Genomic DNA, 22,336 nt, shown 5'->3' with positions numbered 1-22,336 from the left:
CTTTCCATGGGAGACCACCCTAAGACTTATGCAAATTGCATCTGTTTCACTCTGTCTCTCCTGTGTCCAGAGCCGAAGTTTTTCAAAGCACAAGTGCATGTGTACAGACTGCTGCCTAGCAGGAAAGAAGCGTGCGTATGGTCAGCGTGTCCCAGGTCTCTCCTGTCTCCCAGATATAATAGCCCACATGGTCTGCGGTGAGTATGTGCATATGAACATGTGTGTGCAGCTGTACAGCATCATTGCACTCATACTACCTATCTGTGTTGGCATGAGTCTTCTCAAGCATATGGCCACATGTGTGAGCAGTCATGTGATACATTTAAATACCACGTGGGTGTGCATGTTGGCAGAAGGAATACATGCATGTGCAACACAGGCTCATGCCGGGGCCTCACCCACCTGCGGAGGTTGTTCAGCACCATGATGTTGGCATACATGTAGTACAGGTAGTAACTATAGGGCGGGTTCTGCTCGCTGGTCCAGAGGTCTGGGCTGGGACTCTTGTCTGAGAACATGTGGTCACTGTGCTTGGATTCGTCATCCACACTGTCAAACCCAGTCACCTGTGTGGGAAGTAAGGATTCTGACACTGAGCCAGGGCAGGATAATCCGGGACTCAGTTCAGCTCCCCACAGGGTTTCGGAGCTCACACTCCTGTCGGGGACCCCGAGCCTCTGCATTGGCCCAGCAGGCCAGCCTGGAGAATGCCAGCCCCTGTGTATCAGGCTGGAGACAATGAGGAAACTGAGGCTGGGCCAGATGAGGCTGGATCTGAGCTGCCAGGTTTCCTGCTGCTGTGCCAAGGAGGCCAGTCCTGCAGGGAACAGCAGCCACTGCCAACGGCAGCAGTGCCATGCTGGGGTGGGGCTACTTGATATGCCTGGCATCTACTACCATCCATCAAGGTCCCCTGGCCTGACAATTCGCCAGCTAGTTAGTACTCAAGTGACACTGTGTACACCACCACTGGTGGTGGCTGAGGCCTCATTTTAATGTTGAGCAAACCAGGACCAAAGTGGTTTTGGAAGCCGTCCAAGTGGGATGACTAGACTCTGGGCCCAAAGAGGTCCAGAGCTGGATTCAGAGTTCTAGGTAGAGGGTTCCTTTGGTGTGTCAGGTATAGCCATGAGACACCAGCTGGGTGCCTCACAGTAGATCAAGGGGCCCTGGCCAGGTGTATCCATGGCCCCAGAGGCACCTCCGCTTCACTGGGAAGAAACCTAAGAAATCCTTTTGATCAGGCATTTCTAATCTCCAGACTAAAAGCTACTGATCCTTGCCCACAGCTGCCCTTCTAGGGACAGACACAACCTTCCCCTGCGTTACCAACAACCACTACCCTGAGAAGAAGCCTGCCTCCGTTCCTTTCATTATCCAGCTTCTTGGAGCTGGCAGCCTGTGCCTGGGTCCAGGAGCTGGGGAGGGGAGCAGAGTGGGAGGCCGGAGAACGTGAACCCTAAACTGGACCCATGTGGGGCAGATGTGCCCTCCCTTGCCACACCGGGCTCACTAGGGGCCCCACCCCGGCACTTACGTATTTAAGGAAGAGGTGAAGCTCCCGATGATCTTGGGGGTTGATGGTAGCTTTGAACAGGGGCAGGAAGATGTTCTCCAGCATCTTCCCAAAGTTTGGCAGTAGTTTCTTTGACCTAAATATATCACTGGGAAAACCAAAGGCTGGCTTGGTCGGAGGACTTGGTCTGCCAGGTGGAGCCTAGTCACTGTCCCAACAGAGCAAAGAGCCAGTGCCGTCAGTGTTTGCAAACTGATGGGCATCTTCCTGTGCCCATCGGGCCACTGCCTCAAGCCAGTGAAGTGGTGGGATTGGCTGGGTGAGAGCTCAACTCAGCCCCTCTGAACCCCATGCCCAGCCCAGCTGGAGATGAGAGTGTCGCTCTGCATGACGGCCAGGGAGGCCAGCCATGTAGGACACTACAGGTCATCTCATAGCCCAGGCTTACCCAAGTCTTCAATGAGAAGAGAGGGTAGTCCGCCCGCCATGTATACTTCAAAAGCAAAAGTGATGTGTGCTGAGAGCCAAGTCCCACCACCCCTGCCCCACCCTCAGGAGCATACCCAGGAGCCATGTAGGACAGGCTGTGGTCTCCCGAGAACCCAGGGCAGACGAGAGCATGATACTCACTAGATGCGGGGCACCTGGATGATCCAGCGCATGTTGGGTGAGTAGACCTTGTGCTGGATGAACCAGCGGGCCAGGCTAGACCACTCCTTGGGACTGCGACCATAGATGGAGAGCCGGGGTTCTGAGTATTGGTACTTGCTGTCCTCTAGCTCCCGGGCCACTTCCTGATACCAAGAATTGAGTCAGCCCCATAGCCTCCCGGACACATGGGAGACCCCATCCCTAGGTGGGCCCTGGGGTCCTTTAGCTACCTGCTCATAGGTAGAAAGGCTGATCTAAATTCCTGGCGTTGCCACATAAGCACCCACTCCCCTGCCGAGGCGTCTCCTAGGAGGGAGGCCAGGGTCTGACACCGGCAGGCTGTAAACAGGCCTGGCTGCAGAACCAGGCTGGGCAGCAGCCATGTCTCTACCTGAAGCCAGCCTGCAACCAGCCGAGTTCTGGCTGTAATAAACAGAGGTGGCGCCAGGATGCTAGGAGCTCTTCCCTTCTCGCCCCTTCCCTGCCATCGGCCCACAGGACACACTTGTCCATGCTCAAGAGCAGGAGACCAGCACTTGCCTGTGTTGGGTGGTAGACAGAAGGGCCTTCAGGGAGAGGAAGGGACAGAGGGTCACATGTGCCCCTACTTTTTGAATGCAGACAACGGCAGGTATCTGAAGAGGCTGAGGGCTCACTCACCTTGACCATGCGAGCAAAGTATTCTCCCCCGAGGTAGTTCTCAGTTTTCAGATACAGGTCCCGGAGCTCGCTGGCCCCCACGGGGTTGTACTTGGAGTTGAACTTGTCGAAGCGGTGAAATGTCTGGCGGCCCTGAGGAGGAGACCACCGGCTGGCTGCATCACAATTCCATGCGGCTACCTAATATGTTTCTCCTGGCCTTTCCAAGACAGCCACGCTGGAAAATGTAGTCACCCCCTCCTTTAGCTCCAGATCCCCCTCCCTCCCTTTCTTTCTTTTAGGCAGAGCCTCACTGTGTAGCGCAGGATATCTTCTAACTTGCAATCCTCCTGCCTCATCCTCTATAGTGATAGAATTACAGGCATGCGTCACCACAACTTTCTGCATGAAACCTTGGTCATTCTGTGTGCCAGGACCATGTCCCTCAGTCAGCCATAGGACTCTTTGGACAGGCACTCTGTGGTGGAGTGTCAAGGTCCTGGACGTGTGAGGAACATAAGTGACTTACAGACCACTGAACAAGCAAAAGTCTCAAGTTTAGGGTCGGGGAAGATGGCTCAGCAGCTCATCTGTTTACTGCTCACCCCGTGACCAGATTCAGATCCTCTGAAGCCCAAACCAATGCCAGGTGGGCATAGTGGCCCCACTTCTAATTCTGACCTCAGAAAGCAAAGAGAAGGGAGCCCCAAAGAAGCTGGCTAAGGCTAGGCTCTATTGATGAACTCTGAATTTGATTGAGAGACCCTTATGCTTCAATGAATATGGAGAAAGAGTAAACCAAGATGATTACTGGCATCAACTTCAGGCCTACACATATACATACATGTGCCACACAGGTGCAAAAACATACACACATACACCACAAAAAAATATAATCAGAAAAAAAAATTAAGTTTTTACTCTGTCTTTCTAAGTCTGAACAGTAATTACTGTGTGTGCATTTGTTACATTTGGGTTAGTTATTGTCTATGGTCTAATAATTGTGCTATTTTCTACCTTTTGAATACTGAAGATAACACTGCTATGGACAGCGGAGTGCAAGTGTCTACTGAAGTCTCCATTTTCAGTGCCTTCAAGGGCGTGAATAGAAGCTATGAAGTCTATGGAATTCTACAGCTAACATTTTAAAGGACCACTCTGCTGTCTCTATAGCAACTGCACCATCATTCAGCATCTTAACAACTTTGAAAATTAACAAGGTACATGATAGTCATCACTTTTTAAATACTTTTTTAAAAAATGTATGGATATTTTTACTTAATATGTGTCTGCTTGGCTGGATGGGTGCTGAGTGCATGCAGTTCCTGTAATGGCCAGAAGATGGCGCGGAGTCCCTAGGACTGTAGTAATAAGCGCTCATGAGTGCCTGACTGGTTTCTGAGAGCCCTGTCTTCTTGCAAGAGTAGAAAATGCTCTTTCCTCCATCTCTCCAGCCCTACAGTCATCATTTTATTGACAAGAAAATGAAAGTTTAAGCGATTCACCTAAGGGTACATGACTCCTAAGTGATTGAGGGGGATTAGAATTTGTAACCATCCGACTTCACGGTCTTCCTTTGACTCATTTGTTCCCAGCCTCACTATTCAATACCACCGGATTCCTTCCACGGCTCTACTACAAGCAAAGTAAGATGATTTCCCCAGCCACCAACTGTCCAAGCACAGGCATGCTGGCTTCTGTGGACAGAGCACTCCTGATAGAAGTACCCAGGGCAGAGCTAGCTTACTGCATGAACATCCAGCGAGTCCACCGTGAGGTCGTAGGGGTCCATGTGCAGGCTGTCAAACACCTGCCGCAGGGTGATCTTCCGACCTAGCTTCTCCGCCACAGTTCTGTCGGGCTCTGTCTGGTACGTGTGCTTGATGAAACGCAGCAGGTGCTTCTGATTCATGCAGGCCGCTGCATGAATGTGTGTGTCTACCTGGAACACATCACCCACTGGTCAATGAGCCAGTCCCCTCCCCTAGTGACCGAAGAGCCTCAACCCTCCAGGCGGAACACAGAGTCTCAGCACCACACTGGCTGTGGACAGAATGCCAACCATCCCCCTTCCTATTTTTTCTCCAGGCCTCGGAGCTAGTCTTTGCTCCTGCAGGCCTGCCCCCAGCCTATATCTAAACAGCATCAAGATATTTTTGTTTTGATTTCTTGTTTACCCACTTGACAAGTTCTCTCTTGCATACACAGTCCCAGCACTTGAACCTGGAATTAAGGCTGCATGCAATCATAATCTCTCCTCTTCCAGCTGCCCCCGTCACATGTGGGGAGCCATGTTTGGCTCCTCAGACACCAAGCTGCTCTGTGGTATCACATTGCCCATGCCTTTCTCAGCCCACAGGTTTCCTTCCTTCCTGCCAAGCTCATCCACTCGAGAGCCAACCCTGATCCCCTGGGCACAGCTAATCCATTCTCTCTCTTGCCCAGCCTGGGCACCTGGGATAGTCATCCACATTGGTGGGCACATCCTCCTGACCTCTCTTACATGTTTCTATCTGCCTGGGACCTCCTCAAGGGCAGGGACCAGGTCCACTGCATCCACGTCACACCTGCCCCAAGAATTGGTCCAAGGTATCGGTGAGTCAATGGTGAGTGAATGAATGAATGAATGAACGAACGAATGAAGAGAGAACCGGTGCCATCTGTTCCAATGGGTTCATATAACCATTGAGATCCAACCCTTCCCACTGACTTCTCTGGGAATTCCCAAAGCAATACCCCTAAAAGGGCACCCACCACACCTTTCTCAGTCAACTCTACCTCACCTGAGCCCAGGAATTTCAAGCCCCATTCTGAAACAAATATCCTGACTGGAAGCCAACATGTGGACTCAGACCGCAGAGAAAATTCTGACTCACAGACAGGAGTCAGGAGCGTGGGTCCCCTGCACTTGATGGAAACACAGATTCCCCAAAGGAGGCACCAGCCTGGAGCCCAGTGGGACCTTGGCTTCCTTGTTGAATGTTTCAGGTCTTCTGTGTCCTGCTAAACTCCTGTAACATAGAGCTGTCTCTTCACCTCTGACCTCTCTTGTGACAGCTCATCCTCACCCCTGACCTATGCCACCTGTGTCTTTAAAGATTATTTTTTTTCATGTGTATGTGAATACATGCATATACACCAGGGAGTGGAAGTGGGGAGGGGGGGCTTGAGGGAGAGAGGAGTCGAGAGAGAGAGAGAGAGAGAGAGAGAGAGAGAGAGAGAGAGAGAGAGAGAGAGAAGAGAAGAGAAGAGAAGAGGAGGGGAGGGGAGGGGAGGGGAGGGGAGGGGAGAGAGAGAGAAGAGAAGAGGAGGGGAGGGGAGGGGAGAGAGAGAGGAGGGGAAGGGAGGGGAGGGGAGGGGAGGAGAGAGAGAGAGGAGGGGAAGGGAAGGGAGGGGAGGGGAGGAGAGAGAGAGATGAGATGAGGGGAGGGGAGGGGAGGGGAGGGAGAGAGAGAGAGAGAGAGAGAGAGAGGAGGGGAGGAGAGAGAGAGAGAGAGAGAGAGAGAGAACAAAGAGGCAAGGGGTGGGGGTGGGGCTGAAAAGGGCATCAATCCCCTGGAAATGAAATTGTGTGCAGTTGTAAACTGCTTGCCGTGAATGCTGGGAACTGAATTCCAGTTCTCTGCGAGAACACCAAGAGCTGAGCCGCCTGTGCCTTTAATTTTTCTCTTTAAACAACTCCCAATTGCGGACCATGAGCTGAAAGTCCCAGAACTAAGTAATTACCTAACGGACGTCTCTATTCGAGGAACTCACAGACAGTTCAAATTTAATATACCTCCAGAATGCACTCTCCGTCTCAGACCACAGTGCAAACCTGACCATCTCCTGGTCCTCAGTGTCTTGAGAAATGACCGATCCTGACCTCAGAAGTTCATTGTGAAAAAGTGGGCGGCCTTCCTACCCTCGTCTCAGTACCAGCTAATCACATCAGTTCTACCTCCCAAACGTGTGTCCCACCCCCACTGCCACCAAAAAACTCACTCCTGAGTCCAGAGCGACCTCTTTCCTGGCCTCGTGGCTTCTTCCCTTGTCCTCAGTCAGCCACACCATCCCCGTGCACATGCAAGCTAGAGTGGGCTGTTTGGGTTTTTTTAGAGTACAATCACTCCTCACGTTGCCTGTCCTATCTCCCTCACCCCTCCATTTTCTCTTCTTTTTTTACTGTTTCACTTACAGGCTGTCACCTGGCTAACGGGTGCCCTAGAGACACAGTGAGCATGCTGGCTCACCTCTCATGATCCCAAGAAGACAAGAGAGGTCACAATTCAGGGTGCTACCTACCAGACTCCAGCCTGCACGCTAGAACTGCAGCAGACTGGGCTCTCTGGCAAGGCTTGGGGGAGGAGACACTGACCTCAAGCCGGGGAATGCTGTCCACAGCTGGTTGGTCATCTGTTAAGACATGCCAAGCCAGACATTTGATCTATTGGACTTGTGTGTCCATTATCCCAGCCAGCCTATGGTGTTGGGGACAGTGCTCACTCATCAGGGACCTTCCTGCCATCAGTTCTTGACCCTCCTCCAGGAAAGACAGAAGAACTCAAAGCTGTGAGATGCAGAACATTACACGGAGCGGGGCTGAAGCTCCAGCGCTTCATAGCCGAGAGGCGACAAGGAGCCAGCCTGGCTTGGCCTACCTCACTCAGCATGACTCCACACATTCTTTGCCATTCTAGCTGTGTCTTCCAGCTTCACAGTCATACACACAGCCTGTCATAGCTCCCATGAGTCACAGGACATAGAATGAAACCAGCTGGGCCATCCAGGAATCCCCTACTCCAACTTGCAGAATAAGTCAAAAAAGGCCTTCATTTTAGTGTCTTCGACTGGCTAGAAGAATCTACGCGGATACTTTACTGTCACGTGAGATCAAGGTTCACAGACCAGTCACATTTCAGTGAAGCACTGTTTGATGTCTGAGACCTGAGCTAACTAACACTGGCTCTTTTCACACCCATGGCAGACATGAGTAATCGATACTCATACTCTTTCTCTAAGCTTGAATAGCTTCAGGAAGCCGACCCCACTTGATCAGGCTTGGCCTAAATGATACCTATGATGTCCCTAGTGTTACACTTTACCAAAGTGGACAATGCTCATTTCGATCCAACATCCAACTTCCAAGTAGCAAACACAGTCCTTCCTTCTTAGCGGTGGGCAGAGACTACACGCTCAAGTATAGGGTCCTGCTGGTTGGGACTCCCAATATCAAAACTCATTCCTTACTACCCATGCTGACTTTAGAGCCTGACTCTGGACATGGCAGCCACCATGGAGATAGGGATACCCCTTCCCTGTCACTGTAGATTTTAAATCTCAGTCTTGTCCTTAGAACCCAGATTTTGAGTGAGAAAACAAATCACCCAGCACCCTGCCAACTCCCCTGTCCTGGAGGACCAGGCCTAACTCAGCAGCTCTGGATTCATACTTAGGGACCAATTTAGGTGCCAAAAGCCAGACTGTTGTGGATAGAGCAGGCATCAACCTCAGACTGCCAGGAAACCCCAAGAATCATCTATTCTCTCTCACATCATGGCCAAGGAGCAGCCCAGGGACAGTCATGGGCCATCCAGGGATGACCGCAGGACCATCAGAAGCACAGCTGGCTAGGCCAGCCTGGCCCCAAGCCTCAGGAGCTATAGAGGCCCAAAGCACTCGCTCACACTTGCAGAGGGCGGGGCGGGGCTATGCCAGGCTGGGGGAGGTGTTTCCCCCATCTGCCAGGGTATGTGCTAAGTTCTCACAGAAACTGAGCCACCCAAATAAGGAACAGACAGTGGCTGTTGTGTCTAGGGAAGTGGTCTAACCACAACCTTTCACCTCTGCCCATGCATCCAATAACCCACGTGTCCTACTCTTACTTCCGAAGCCTCTTCTTGGTCCAGAGTCTGAGATTTACGACATTCTTTAAGAAGTCCATAGGCCTCCATGGTGCAGAACCTTCCCACAGCTCCCTCTACTTGGCTGTCACCCACCTTCCAACCCCACGAGCTTGCACACTCTCTCCTCCCTCCCCCCTCCTGACATCTGCACACTCTGCTCCCTCCCCAGAGGCCGCTATCACTGTTCCTTCTCCTGTACCACACGGCCTCTCCTCCTCAGTTCTGGCCCCTCTGAAAGCCACTCCCCACCCCCGTCACAGCACTTGTCTCTGAGGATTCTTATGAACAGAAAGTTGAGTCTTGGTCTCCATCCGAGCCATGCTCAGCATGATCCCAAGTCTTCCTTCCCCTGGAAGAAAGTGGAAAAGCCTCCAGGCCAGGATCCTCTAACGCACACCTGCCCTGTTGCTGCCCCTGAAGGCAGAAGGTACCAGAGCCACGCGGCCACTCCAGGGGCAGAGGAGGGGCAGAGGCTGGAGCATCTCAGTGCTTTGCTTTAATAGAGCTGACTCCAAAGGATGGAAACCTGCCAACTCCTAAGTCCAGACAGGTCCTGACAGCTTTCCCTCTGTGATGTCTCTAACACACCCACTACCCTAAAGCCGCCACTGTTAAGACCAGTTAGCAGGCTATGTTCTGATGCTGGAGAAAGACTTGCACCAACACAGACTTTCCACCGTGGATCTAGAATGGTACCACAGTATCCGAGACAACCCGAGTCAAGGACACAGTCTGCCAGTCTTCCTGCTGCACAGGCATGTTTTATCACACAGGCTACTCCAGCCAGGAGACCTGGTGCTCACCCAACTCTGGACCTAGACAGACCCAGGGCATCATTCCCTGGGCCCAGTATGGGCCAGGTGAGTGGCTTGGACACCAGCCACCACATACCTTTCTCACATTATAAAAGTCTCTGTGGGGGTTACTCTTCAATTCCTTGAACTCTGACATTTCATTTAACATCTCATGAAGGCTAAACTTGGATTCCAGAAAGTTCAGTCGCCGGTGACAATAGGTTTTCCTGCAAGTTGGTGAGAGATAGAGACCCCAGTAAGACATCAAATGACAGTTTAGCAACCTCAAGACAGGGTAGTGACCGGGGCTGGAAGGGTCAGGTTCTGACAGCATGGAGGAAGAAGAGCCGAGATGCTTCCAGCTTTCCTCAGACCTGGCTGAGCTGACCAGCACACACGTGTGAGGACACCACATGAGCAGACGGTCAAGACACACGGGAGGGAAGCACCAACTCTGGGAGCCCAGGCAGGGTTTTGTTGTCTTATGTTTGGGCAATTAGCACAGGGATAACCATCCCATGTATAACCATGGAGACGGTGCCGCCCCAGACTGAAGTACTTGTTTCAGGCTCTGGGTCTGGCTGAGCAGAGGAGCCCCTCCTCTCTCCTCAGCCCCCATAATTCTTTAACTACAAAATTCATTGCCCAGAATGTGAATAATGCAGTCAAACCATCTACTACCACCTGCCTAGCTTAGGATGCAGAGGCATCAACCCTCCACCCATGACCAACTGTCCCTAGATTCCCACGACCTAAGGGATCCTCAGCTCTGAGATTCCTGGGCAGGAAGAGGATGTTTACAGTGAGGAGCAGGTAAGGACCACTGAGACAGACAGCTCTGTGGGACTGACACCCCAGGGTCCTCACCCAGGGAAAGCACTCCTTGGGAATAAGTTTTCCTCAGCGAACTAAGATGCGACTCACTGCTATGACCAGATGTCTCCCACACCCAGCTCAGCTGCCCAGCCTCACAGAACTGACCCTGCTCCCTCGGTGCTCTCAAACAGCAGCTGCCTGCATCTCCCTAGGCCGCCATAATGAGCAGCTGCTAGGAACTAGAGAGATCACATACTGTTTTTGCAGAAGACCTGAGTTTGAGTCCAAGTATCCAAATCACAACTGCCTGGAACTCCAGGGGATCTCACAGCCTCTGACCTCCTCACATGCAGATATACACATGGATATATAAGTAAATGGCAATAATAACATTTTTAATACCAGTGTCATTGTCTGTCTATAGAGGCAAGCCCTGAGTGAGTCAGGGATCTCAGAGTGGGAACGGACTCTGAGCTAGTGAGAGATAGAGACTCCAGTAAGACATCACATCAAACATTAGGTTTAGTCACTGTGTCCAGTGACTGTCCCTTCATAGTTTCTCAGACAACAGTCAATGCTCACACCCCTGGTAAGGAGGGATTCCCAGAAACTATCCTTCCCCTCCTGGTCTTAGTTCTGGCCTCTGCTCAGTGAGGACCAAGAGCCAGAGGCCCACCCTCCCCCATCCTACTCTTCTGTCTCAGAGACGAGGCCCACACCCTTCACAGCAAAACCCAAAAGGCAGGAGTGAGCAAGGAGTACATGCCACTCTGACAGCCCCTTGCCTTCCCAGGCTCTCATTCCTACAGTTCAGGTAACTGAACCTTAACCAAGGGTTGGCTCAAGTCCCTGCCATGAAGAAAGCCACCTTCCCTGTCAGCTCCAGCCAAGCACTCTCGAGCATAGGCGGGGAAACAGAGGGCTCCAGGATCCCTGCATAAGCCCAGTAGCTGAAATAAGAGTTTTTCTTTATTCCTCCCTCCATGTTTGCCCATGCCCGGAGCTGACAGCTGGCAGCTCTCTGCAGTGTTTCCTTGCCTAAGGAGAAGGGTGGCAGCTGATGTAGGTACACAGTGGCCACTATCACACAGAGGTTTCCACGTGCCCATGTACAGCAGGGTGCAGCAGTAACAGCTCTAAGTCTGTGCCATCCCCATAGGGAAACCCAGGATGGAGTGCCTGCTGTTCCTTCCCACACACCAAAAAGGGGAACCGGGAAAACTGGCTTACGTGGGGCCATCAGTGATGAGTGCCAGAATATGGCTCATGTCCACAATGTAGGTCTCCAGGTCAGGGTAGGGCAGGCTGTGGGGCTCCTGGCGTTCCAACATCGTCTGATTGTCATACACAAAGAGAACACCTCCGTGCATGCGAACCAGGTAGCCCAGGTTGGGGGGTGCATCATCCAGGCAATAAGGGTCTTCCTGGGGCAGTGGGGGAGGGTGGAAGTCTGCAAAACAGGATGAGTGGTGGCCAAATGACCAATGTTGAACACTTTGACAGCCTCCCTGCTTTGTTTGTCTCTATAACTCTCACCACTGTGTGAAATAATAGTTCTTCACACCTTGGGTATCAGAGGACACACACTGATTTGTGTTGTTAGCTGCTATAGTCCAGTCTCTAGAGCAAGCCTGTCCCGAGGCTAGCACACCAATGCATGTGTGTGCATGTGTGTATGTCCATGTGCATGCATGCTTGTGTGCATACATGCTTGTGTGTGTGTGTGTGTGTGTTTGCTTGCACATGCACATATGTGTGTGTTTAGCTTAATTAAAATGGACTTCACCTAATTTGGCCCTTTTTGGCCCTCAGGGGTGTCTGCTTTATTTTACTTTTAGTTTTTAGAAAAGAGTGGCTCGGTGTTCTCCCAGTGAGAAAGCACTGGCAGGGAATAACGGCTCCCTTTTCCCACATATTTTCTGAGCCCAAGGCAGGCAAAGAATTAGACAAGAAGTCACCCTGTCCCTAACAGAGCAAAAGGAGGAGTAACCAGGCTCTGCCCTCCCAGAGCAGGAACTGGCCAGCATAGAATCCTTAGCCCAGCATGGAGCCAGGCAAAGTACACCCAACCCAAGCAGTAAAACACCTCTGCTGTTTCCTGGTGTGTGACTCTGAAAGGCCCTTTGCCTCTGGGATCCTGACTGCTCACCTGAGACACCACCTACCCAGCAGATGGTAGTGAGGGCCATAAAAGTACAGTAGGGAAATGCTTGGCAAACAGGTGTGCCCTGCACAAGGATCATGGGACATTGCTTATGATGGTTCAACTTAATGGGCTTTTTTAAACTTTAGGAGTGTGCGAAAGTAAGTGTGTGTGTGTGTGTGTGTGTGTGTGTGTGTGTGTGTGTATACCAGCAAAACACTCCATGTTTTGAATAAGGGTAGTCAGCATGTTGTCACTAAGAAAGCTGATGATGTTGCCAACTGTAGGCTCTCAGAAACGTTCTGGGCATGGCTGATATCTGTTGGCTGTGTTAACTGCATTTTCAGCTTAGGATGTTTTCAGCTTCCATTTGACTTATTGGGAGCACATTCCGTCAACAGTCCGGAACATTTGCCTTCTCGTTAGTCTTGAGAGTTCTCAGCTCTTAACCAGCTGTCTCTGGCCAGGGAATAAACACAGCAGATCAGCCAGCACCTTGCGGGCCAGCTGCCTGACAGGCAGAAGGAACAACCTTGGCTCCTGAGTGGAAGAAGCGCCCAGGGCCCAGGGCAGGGTGTCCTGCCTCAGCACTCTGGAACAGGCTGACCCTAAGCTGTGATGGTCACAGAGAAAGCAGAACATAGCAGAGCCAGGATGCTGATGTCCCCATCAGGCACAGCAACAGACCAGACCAGGAGTCTTGAGATAGTGCTAGCATTGTGTATGGGGCAGACAGTTGGAAAGGCCAAGGTGAAGCCGCAGCCCACCCACCCAGAGATTGCATGGCTTCACCACACTCATGACCAGGACACAAGGGCCTTCTGCCATATGTAACACCCAAGCATCTGACAGTCATTCCTGCCTGGACAATACTGGGGACCTGTCCCTCTGACAGACAGGGAAATAGCCTTGGGAAGGCTGAGATCTACCAAGCCCCTCCCTGGTGGAAAGGGTACTCAAAACAGAACTGAGCTAGAAACAAGGACAACCTAGCACCTGTTGCCAAAGGCATCGAGGGTACTGGCCTGGATATGATCCGCAGGCCCTCGTCTAATCCCTACCCCTGGATTTCAAGGATGAGGGTTGACATATCCTTGTTTTAGTGACTTCATTGTTAGCCTCTGCTGCTCCTAGGTCCCTCACTAGGTCAGGAAGATACCCTGCCCTTTCTTGTCTCCCTTCTCTGAACTTAAATATGGTTGTCATTTATGGAACACTCTAGAAGCCCAGTCTGCCCTAAGCACTCCACACACATTCACACAATCTCACCCAAGGAGGTGGTGATTGCTGGCATTCCTGTTTTTTAAGACTGTAAAACTGAAATTTAGAGAAGCCGTTTGCTCAAGGGCCAAGAAATTGGCACAATCCAGATATGAAGGCAAGTATGTTTCGCTTCCTCTGCCCAGGGCACATGGGCTCTGTATGTATTCTCACTCAACCCTTCCACTGCTGTACATTTGATTGTATTGTTTTAAACACACCAGTAGCCCCATCTCCAAAAACACCACTGGTAGAAAAATATTCAGCCAGCAAAAAGTCCCAACCATACTTGGGTCCAGTTCACACATAGAATCCACCTTGGTCCCCAAGACTTCATACCTGGGAGACCCTCTTCCAAAGGCACACTTTCCCCCTGATGAGCCAGGTACTGGGCTGTGGTCCGTGGGAAGCGGTGGTAGGCAAGCCGTGCATACTTCTCCCGGATCATCAGGGCCTTGGCCAGGCTCTTGGCAGCCTGCTCATAGTCTTCCACAGTGATCTACAGCAGGAGACATGTAAGGGAGGGTCTGTCCACAAGCCAGAGACAATGCTTGCAGAGATCCTGGGCGAGCCTGGCCCCCAGGAAGCAGGATCTCAGGATGGTTCCCATCAAACTGATAAGCGAGGCTCGTTGTGTGTGACCCGCTCCCACAAACACTGTGATTTATGCTGGGTACTTGAGTTCCTGCCCAGAGTCTGGAATTGGGGGTGTACTGTGCAGATGTGTAAGCAAAGCCAAGACGCCTCTAATGAGCTTCCCTGATAGATACTAAGTGTTGCTGCCTTACTGAGAGAGACCTCTTGGTGGTTAGCCCTAGTGTCCCCCAGACCTGTGTGCCCCTCCCCTTGGCTGCCCTTGGTCTTTCTTTCTGTAATACCCTGAGGCTGTGGGTACAGCCAGGTGCTGCATCCTGAGAGCCCTACTAGCACATCTCAAAGTCTGAAGGTGGTCTTGGGGACCCCAACACAGGACACACAGGGAGAAAGATAGGGTTGCTAGGAGGGAGCCGGGTTCTCAGCCTGCACACCCCAGGTTGGTCCCAAGGATGCTGATTAAGCCAGAAGCCTGCAGCTGCAACCAGCATACAGAGCCTCAGTCCTATCTTCAAATGAGAATAAGTACCGTCATTTTCAACTGAGAGCAAAACATCTTTTGCTCTGCCACCCTCTAGCTATCAGTCAATCCAGCAGGCTCATCAGGTCAATAGGACTCCTAGTCACATAGGAAGCACCGTGATTCTATAGGTTCTGTTGTTTATTAACTGGGGAAACTAGGCCCAGAAATGATCAACCATTGTTGGGAGGCGACAAAGTCTGACTTCAGACCCTGATCTGACTGACTCCAGGATGCTCTTCTCATGCTCAGAGATGTGTACTTCTCTGAAGGCCTTCCCAGCCTCCCTCATCCTAGGTACTCAAAGAGGATGAGTGTCACACAAGTCTGTAACACTCTGTGTCATTTGTGTGAAGTTTGGGATACTTGCGTAATGACCTGCAGATGGATAGGCAGGACAGGAAAGAGGGGACACCAACAGACAGGGAGGGGAGGAGGCTGGAGGAGCACAGAGTGAGAACGGCTGGGCCTGGAATTTTCCTCCTCTGCTTCTTAGCATCATTCGTTTTACTGAAGTTTTGAGAACCTACAGAGTATGTGCACTTGCCTTCCAAGACCCTGATATTCACGTTTCTCCTGACTGCTGTGGATATCCTTCGAGGGAGGTAAATAAGGCATCATGGATACAACACCCTGCCTTCTCCCTTGCCCAACTCTGACATCGGAGGGAGCGGTCAGCGTCCGTCTCTCTCATTCATTCTCCAAATCTGATTCCTTGCTTTTCAAACTGGAAGCAGCTCACTTCCCATCTCAGATACCCTCACAAGGGGCTACCCTCAAAACAACCACAGGGACAGGATGGCAGACACATGCTAAGGTAAAGCCACGTCCCTGCCTAGAGCAAAGCCAAAGGACCACGTGACAAAGGACTCAGGAGATAACCAAGGAGATCAGAGAAGGTTCCTGAGGAGGAAGAGGCCATTAGCCAATCACGTGGGCCCTGAAAGGCCCAGTGGCCACCCCTGGGTACCAGGATCAGTAAGGTCAGCCTGCCTCTCATAGCCTCATAGCTCTTTAGTTATGCACATGGGAGGGAAGAAGCAAGGAAGAGAGAAGGGAGGTAACATTGCAGGCCCATCGACTCCAGCAGCATGCATTCGGCTCACATCTACCTTCTATTCCATTACTCTGCCCACATACGTGAGGTGGACACTAAGCCCTGGCCAGGAGGCTAAGGCTGGGTTTGGTGGGAAAGCATCCTGGCTAAGAAAAAAGACTGCATTAGTTCCCTTCTATACCCCCATCCTCAGGAAGTCGATATGCACGTGGTACAAACACACAGTGGAATGCTATGCACTCATAAAGAAGAGCAGGACGCTCTCTCATAAATCAATATGGCATCATTTCTAAGGGAGCTGTTGAGCAGGAAAGGCTTGTTCATTTTCTCATCAAGAGCTTACTGCCTCTTACTGGCTGAGGGATTTCTAGCCTGTATTTAAGGATATTGACCTAACATGGAAGAGTTAATTTTACACAAGTCAATACCATCACATAATCTCCGCTGGATGCTGGGAATGTTGGCAGGTCCCGCTGGCAGATTTGTGGGCTCTGGAACACACAGGACTAACTGGGCATAGCCACAGCATGCCAGCTGGAAGTTCTTAGTCTTGTAAACCAGGATGGGACAACTCCCTAGACATGCCCACATCCCTGAGTCTCCACTAAGGCCTCTCTGCTTTTCAGGTTCCTGGGTCCCCTTCCACCCTCTCCTAGACACACACACACCGGACCAGGCTTCAAGGGTGGGTATGGCCTTACCCCTGCACAGTAATCTCCACTGATGGTGACCCGCTGATACTCAGGCATAGCATAGGGTGCTGGCCCAGGCTTAGAAGTAGCTCCGGGAACCAGAGGGGTTGCAGGAGACATGGCAGGACTGGCAGTTGGAGGACCTTTCCAGTCTTGTTGTGTTGGCATCTGCAGGGACAAAGACTGCGACCGGATCATCTTGAAACTCTTCTTTCTAAGAGCCAAGGACAAGGGACAGGGGAGACATCAGCTGCTCATAGGGAGAATCTCAGGCGGCAAGAAGTTCCACTGTCATCAATCCCTGGTGCTGGGTATCATTAAGAAGTCTCTGGTGGGCTGAGGAGATCACTCAATGATAAAGCACTTGCAGTACAAGTGTGAGGATGTGAGTTGAGAACTCCAGCAATCACATAGAAAGTGGGTATCACCATGGACATCAGTAACCCCAGCACAAGCGAACCCCAGGGGTCCTCTGGTTAGTCAATTTAGCTGAAATAGCTTTGGAGTCAGTCCAGAGACTCTGTCTCAAAAAATAAGATGGAGTACGACATTAACCTCTGGCCTCTGCACCTGTATCTGTACCTGCATTCATACACATTTCTGGTTGCTTATGACTTCCTCCTCCCAGCCTTGCAGATACTGCATCTGAGGCATGCCTCATTGCCAATGGTGGAGTCTTTGGGACCTGTGGCACATGGCAGTAGGTCAATGTGACAGAGCAGAGACAGACAGACCAAGATCCACACTGCGGGGGCTTCAGTATATAAGGGTGACACTGTGTCAGAGAGGCATTCCCCCAGGAGCAGACAGCATGTTCTCTTCCAATAAGCCAAACTCTTTAAGCCCTGACAAATGAAGTCTCTGGAAAGATGTGGTCAAGGACACAAAGACACAACATTGTATTTTAGTTACAAACGCAGGCACGGGAAGCAGAAGGGATGGAGAGTGATCAGTTTGTCAGCCTCCTTGGTTAGGGCCCAGAGACAGAAGGGGCCTTATACAAAATCACACAGCAAGGCTTTCTCCAGCCATTAGCCAGCTTCTCCTTCCTCAAGCCTGATGTTTGCCATCCTGGCGGCAGCTGGGGCTGGTACAGACCTGCATCCATCTCTTCTATAGGAGAGGGGTTGATGGGCACCAGGATGAGGCCTGGACCCTGAACCTGTTGTTCTGGCACTGGAAGACGAGACCACAAGGCTGGTTTAAAATGCTGCAAGCTCATGATTACTTGTAAGTCTGATTTGTGATGACATGGCTTCCTTTGTTAACAAAAATCCAAACTGTTTCAGCTGATGTCACTCCAAGTCCTGTGATCCCCGGGAAGGAAATTACTCAGCACTGGGACAATGCCAGCAGCAACCGGACTCACCCTCTAAGTAAGCCCCCGGCTAAACGCTTTCTTCTATGGGGCTTAGTGGTCACGATGTCTCTTCATGGCAATAGGGAGGCAATGAAGACTTCCCTGGTGACACTGGGTATGGGAAATCAATCCATCCCCAAGTTAGCCTCATGCTCATCCAGAAACAGCCAGCTTCCTGCTGGCACCATCCAGGACTCCTCCCTACCCAACCTTCCATAATCCAGTTCACCTCGCCTGCTTGCCACAGGTCTCTCTGCCCTAAGGACCTGTGTTTCCACTTCCCTGGGACAAGGATGTTCACACCTGAGAGATGAAACTGGTCTCTTCTCAGGAGGTGCCTCCACAGGGACTTGCATGGCTGACAAACCAGGCTGCTTCAGGAGCCCTAACCAGAACCCCAGGAACCCCCAACCCTGGCCTGTTGTCCTTCACCTGTTGCTGAGCCAGCTTCCTACACTGAGAAAGATAGATGTCAGGGTGGGCCAGCCAGTCAGTCAGTGTTAGAGTCACCCTAAGCACAGAGTCCCCCTATAAGGAATCTTTTGGACATCTTGACTCTGCTCAGCTCATCCCATGAGTCACCAGTTCCTGTGTCACATCAATGTGTGTGTTTCGTCTTATGCCAACACCATCCCCTATGCCTTAGTCTAGCCTGGGGTTCATCCAACCAAGGAGAAGCAATGGGTAACTTGTTAGGTTAGCAACAGGTAAAACAGACAAACAAACAAACAAACAAAACACACAGGCAAAAATCTGGAAGACTGCCTAAGCCAAGCACTCACCAGGGTTCTCCTATGAGTGCCTCAATAGGAAAGAACATGTCTGTCACACTGAGGAAGACGATACCCAGCTGGTACCCAGAGAACTCTCCTTCGTGCCCATTATTCACTGTGGCCCCAGTCAGACTGTCACACATGAATGGAGATGTGGCTCAGTTGAGAGAGGGCTTGCCTAGAATTCATCAAAGCCCCACGTAAATCAGAAATGATAACACACACACCTGAAACTGCAGCAACCAGAAGGGAGAGTGAGAAGAATCAGAATTCAAGGTCATAACATGCTAGTCATTGAGTTCAAGGACAGCCTGGGCTATGTTAGCCGACTATCATACAAAACCATTCATAGGCTGAGAACTCACGCTTACAGGCCCAGGGGCAGGTTTTAAAATGGCTGGGCCACTTCCTCAGAGCTACCATCCTGGAGCAGTAAGGAGCTGGAATCCCCATCAGCTAACCACTGAGCTGGCATCTGGAAGTAGAAATGCCTATGTCTGCTGCTGCATAAAAATTGCCATAGATTTGGCGACTTGAACCCATGCCCACTTGCGACTCCCCAGTTCTATAGGTCAGACGGTCAGCTGGGATTGGCAGGGATCCATGCTCAGGCCACCCAAAGGCCAAAACAGACATCAACTACACTGGGCTTGATAGAAAGACTTCATCTTTAAGATCAGTCAGACTGCTGTAGCTGTTAAAACTGAGAGTTCCAGTTTCCTGGTGACTTGGCCAGAGGTCACCACAGCCCCCCACAGACAGCACTCTGATCCCTGAGGTGAGCCCTCTGTCAGGAAAACCCTGAGTGTTCATGTTCCCAGTCTTCCTGGCTGTGCTTAGCCTGGAAAAGCACTGTTTTGAAGCCCTTGTAATTAGATCCGGTCCACTGACCACCTCCCTAGCTTAAGGTCAGGCAATGCCTTTTCTGCAGGGTAATCACAGACAGCTCATATCTGTCTTGGCAGAGAGAGACATTTTTTAAAAATCTGCCTATGGGTGTGGAGAGATGGCCCAGGGATAAAGTGCTTGTCACACAAGCATGAAGACCTGAGTTCAGATCCCAGAACCCTCACACATGGACCATGAAAACACACACACACACACACACACACACACACACACACACACACACACTGATTAATTAGTTCTGCCCACAGTGGAGCATAGACTAGTACACTAATATCCACACAGCATATGTGTATGTAGGTATGTGCACATATGTCATCTGAGGTGATATGAGCCCTACATGTGTCACAATAATAAAAAGTCACACAGAAGTACCAAAAGTTTCAGCAGAGTTAGAGAACCGGGGGGTCTCTGGTGGGGAGACATGAATACTATTCACCCTGCCCTCTTCTAAGCAGCCTAGCCTAGATACCTCTAATGACAGAGCTCCCTGCACTCCTGAGCAAGGCATAAGCATTCAATTAGTCATTCAATAAACATTTACCAAACGCCTGTTCCTGTCCAGGCCAGTGCAAGACACACAAACACTCAGAGCCGAACAAAGTGCGACCTGTTACCGCTGATATAAAGCACTTCATCACCAGGATCGCAACTGTCTGTCCACAGCACACCTGTCACGCCTTGTGCTAGCCTCTAGGGCATCAGGGTTAGCCAGCTTGCTCTGGCACAGCTGGCCAGATCCGTCCTTCCTCCAGCCACCTGGCAGAAATACTCAGCTTACTAAGGAGCTGGCTGGGTATGCCGTGGTAAGCCTGGGCTTGGGAGCAGCTTCATCAGTCCTTAGATGGGTGGTCCTCACGGGCCACAGGGAGTTTCCTGATGGCTCTCAGACAATAAGGTAACCTAGCATGTTCCGTTCCTCCACCTAAAAGCAAGACTCTAAAGTGTGGTGGTGGCAGCCAGCAAAGCATGGTTAACTGTGCACTCAGCATGCCATTGAGTGGGACAGATTCCGGCACTTCTACAGACTCAGCTGCTCTATGGCTTATCATGGTCACTGAACTCTTCCACGTGGGAATGGGACCCCGTGTGTAAGCAGAAGAGCTGGCATATGCTGTGTGCCCGATGCCAGAGATCCCGACCTGTGTGGCAAGGAGAAGATGGAACAGCCAGCATAGGGCACGGTGTTTGCTCACCATCCTCATTGTCTGCAGAGAATGTGTAGGGAATAGAGGGCGGGGGGGGGGGGGGGAGCTCGCTGTGTGGGCGTGGCCAGGTGACAGCAGCTGACTAGGAGCATACAACTTTCCCACATCCACAAGCCCATCAGCTGCAGAGACTTATAGCCACTTGTTTGTCTGTTATTTATTTGTAATAAATATATAATACATAGGGAATATGTAAATACATGCTCATGTGTATGTACATATGTGTGGTATGTATGCATGTGTATGTATATGTGGGGAGGGGGGGGCAGAGGTCAACATCAATTGTCCTCTGTAATGGATCTCCATCTTAGTTTTTGAGATCGGGTCTCTGGCTGAACCTGGAACTACCGACTCAGCTAGACGGGCTGGTCAGCAAAGCCTGTCTCAACTGTAAGTGCACACAATCGTGCCCAGCTTCTTCATGTGGGTGCTAAGGAGCAAACCCAGGTCCTCATGTTTGCAGAGCAGGCACTTAAAAAGAGCACCATCGAGCTGGCAAGATGGCTCAGCGGGTAAGAACACTGACTACTCTTCCAAAGGTCCTGAGTTCAAATCCCAGCAACCACATGGTAGCTCACAACCACCCGTAATGAGATCTGACACCCTCTTCTGGTGGGTCTGAAGACAGCAATAATGTACTTAGTTATAATAATAAATCAATCTTTGAGCCAGAGTGAGCAGAGTTGACCAGAGCGAGCAGAGGTCCTAAAATTCAATTCCCAACAACCACATGAAGGCTCACAACCATCTGTACAGCTACAGTGTACTCATATACATAAAATAAAATAAACTTTAAAAAAAATTTTTAAAAAAGTCACCATCTCCCCCGCCCCCTTTTCCTGCTATTCATAGCTGCAGTCTCTACTCATCGATGGAAGCACAGATGGCTTGGATGCCTCCGATAAAGCTTGGTCAATAACTACAAATCTATAAAAAGGGGGCTATGCACTCTGACTTAGTAAGCCTCATGAAACAAAAAAATTTAGTGACACTTCAGCTATCCTACCCTCAATCCATAACAAATACCCATTTACCAATTTTACTCAAAACATTCTCAGGGAGGCAGCTGTTCTAAATAGCTAAGTCCTTCCCCTAAGTCTGTCCCCTTTATATCCTGACTATTTCAAAATAATTGTACAAGGCAGTCTCCAGTGAAATCCCCAAATCCTGGGCTCTTAGTCAGAACTCACAGGACATTTTTTTTTTTTTTGAAATTCTCCCTGGATAACTCAGGTCATCGGCATGTTATCCAGTCATGGGCTTAAAGACATCGTGTCCCTTATCCAGTCACGGGCTCAAAGACATCGTGTCCCTAGACATCCAGGCCTTAGATCCCTGTGTTTACTTTTCATAGACGTTGTCTCTTCCCTCACTGCCGACTGCCCAACAAAACCAAGGTCAAGCTCAGGCCACCAAGATGAAATCCTTAATTTTCCTGTTCAGATCTGCCATAGTACTAAAAAGCAAGGTGACATGCTTATTAGAGCATGTCCTAAATAAGGAGACAAAGGAGGCGGGGCTA

General features: G+C 50.7%; 2 protein-coding genes across 13 annotated transcripts in view; one reads left to right on the top strand and one right to left on the bottom strand.

The window, feature by feature from the left end:
- Positions 1 to 5,922, top strand: part of Rnf141 (ring finger protein 141) — a 44,984-nt gene extending 39,062 nt beyond the window's left edge. Inside the window, exons 6-8 of one of the 4 annotated variants that reach the window (XR_869742.1) lie at positions 71 to 197; positions 3,840 to 4,026; positions 4,402 to 5,922. Coding sequence is in view for 1 of the 4 variants with exons in the window: in XM_030242921.1 (XP_030098781.1) it covers position 71 (1 nt within the window). In the remaining 3 variants the exon portion in view is untranslated. Of the gene's footprint in view, positions 1 to 70 lie in introns of all 4 variants that reach the window. The other 3 variants (XR_003946542.1, XR_001777995.1, XM_030242921.1) reach the window with 3 other exon arrangements.
- Ampd3 (adenosine monophosphate deaminase 3) overlaps positions 1 to 22,336 on the bottom strand; it is a 44,620-nt gene that overhangs the window by 7,019 nt on the left and 15,265 nt on the right. For all 9 annotated transcript variants that reach the window (XR_378209.4, XM_006507219.4, NM_001276301.1 and 6 more), the window contains exons 3-11: positions 16,577 to 16,781; positions 14,044 to 14,203; positions 11,532 to 11,751; positions 9,583 to 9,712; positions 4,554 to 4,748; positions 2,828 to 2,959; positions 2,147 to 2,310; positions 1,538 to 1,664; positions 403 to 566 (exon numbers count right to left, since the gene is read on the bottom strand). Coding sequence is in view for 8 of the 9 variants with exons in the window: in XM_006507219.4 (XP_006507282.1) it covers positions 403 to 566; positions 1,538 to 1,664; positions 2,147 to 2,310; positions 2,828 to 2,959; positions 4,554 to 4,748; positions 9,583 to 9,712; positions 11,532 to 11,751; positions 14,044 to 14,203; positions 16,577 to 16,781 (1,497 nt within the window). In the remaining variant the exon portion in view is untranslated. The remainder of the gene's footprint in view (positions 1 to 402; positions 567 to 1,537; positions 1,665 to 2,146; positions 2,311 to 2,827; positions 2,960 to 4,553; positions 4,749 to 9,582; positions 9,713 to 11,531; positions 11,752 to 14,043; positions 14,204 to 16,576; positions 16,782 to 22,336) is intronic.

This window comes from Mus musculus, chromosome 7 (assembly GCF_000001635.26).
Source record: "Mus musculus strain C57BL/6J chromosome 7, GRCm38.p6 C57BL/6J".
NCBI classification, from domain to species: domain Eukaryota; kingdom Metazoa; phylum Chordata; class Mammalia; order Rodentia; family Muridae; genus Mus; species Mus musculus.
The sequence above is the reverse complement of the archived record's forward strand: the minus strand, read 5'-3'. Positions and strand labels throughout refer to the sequence as shown.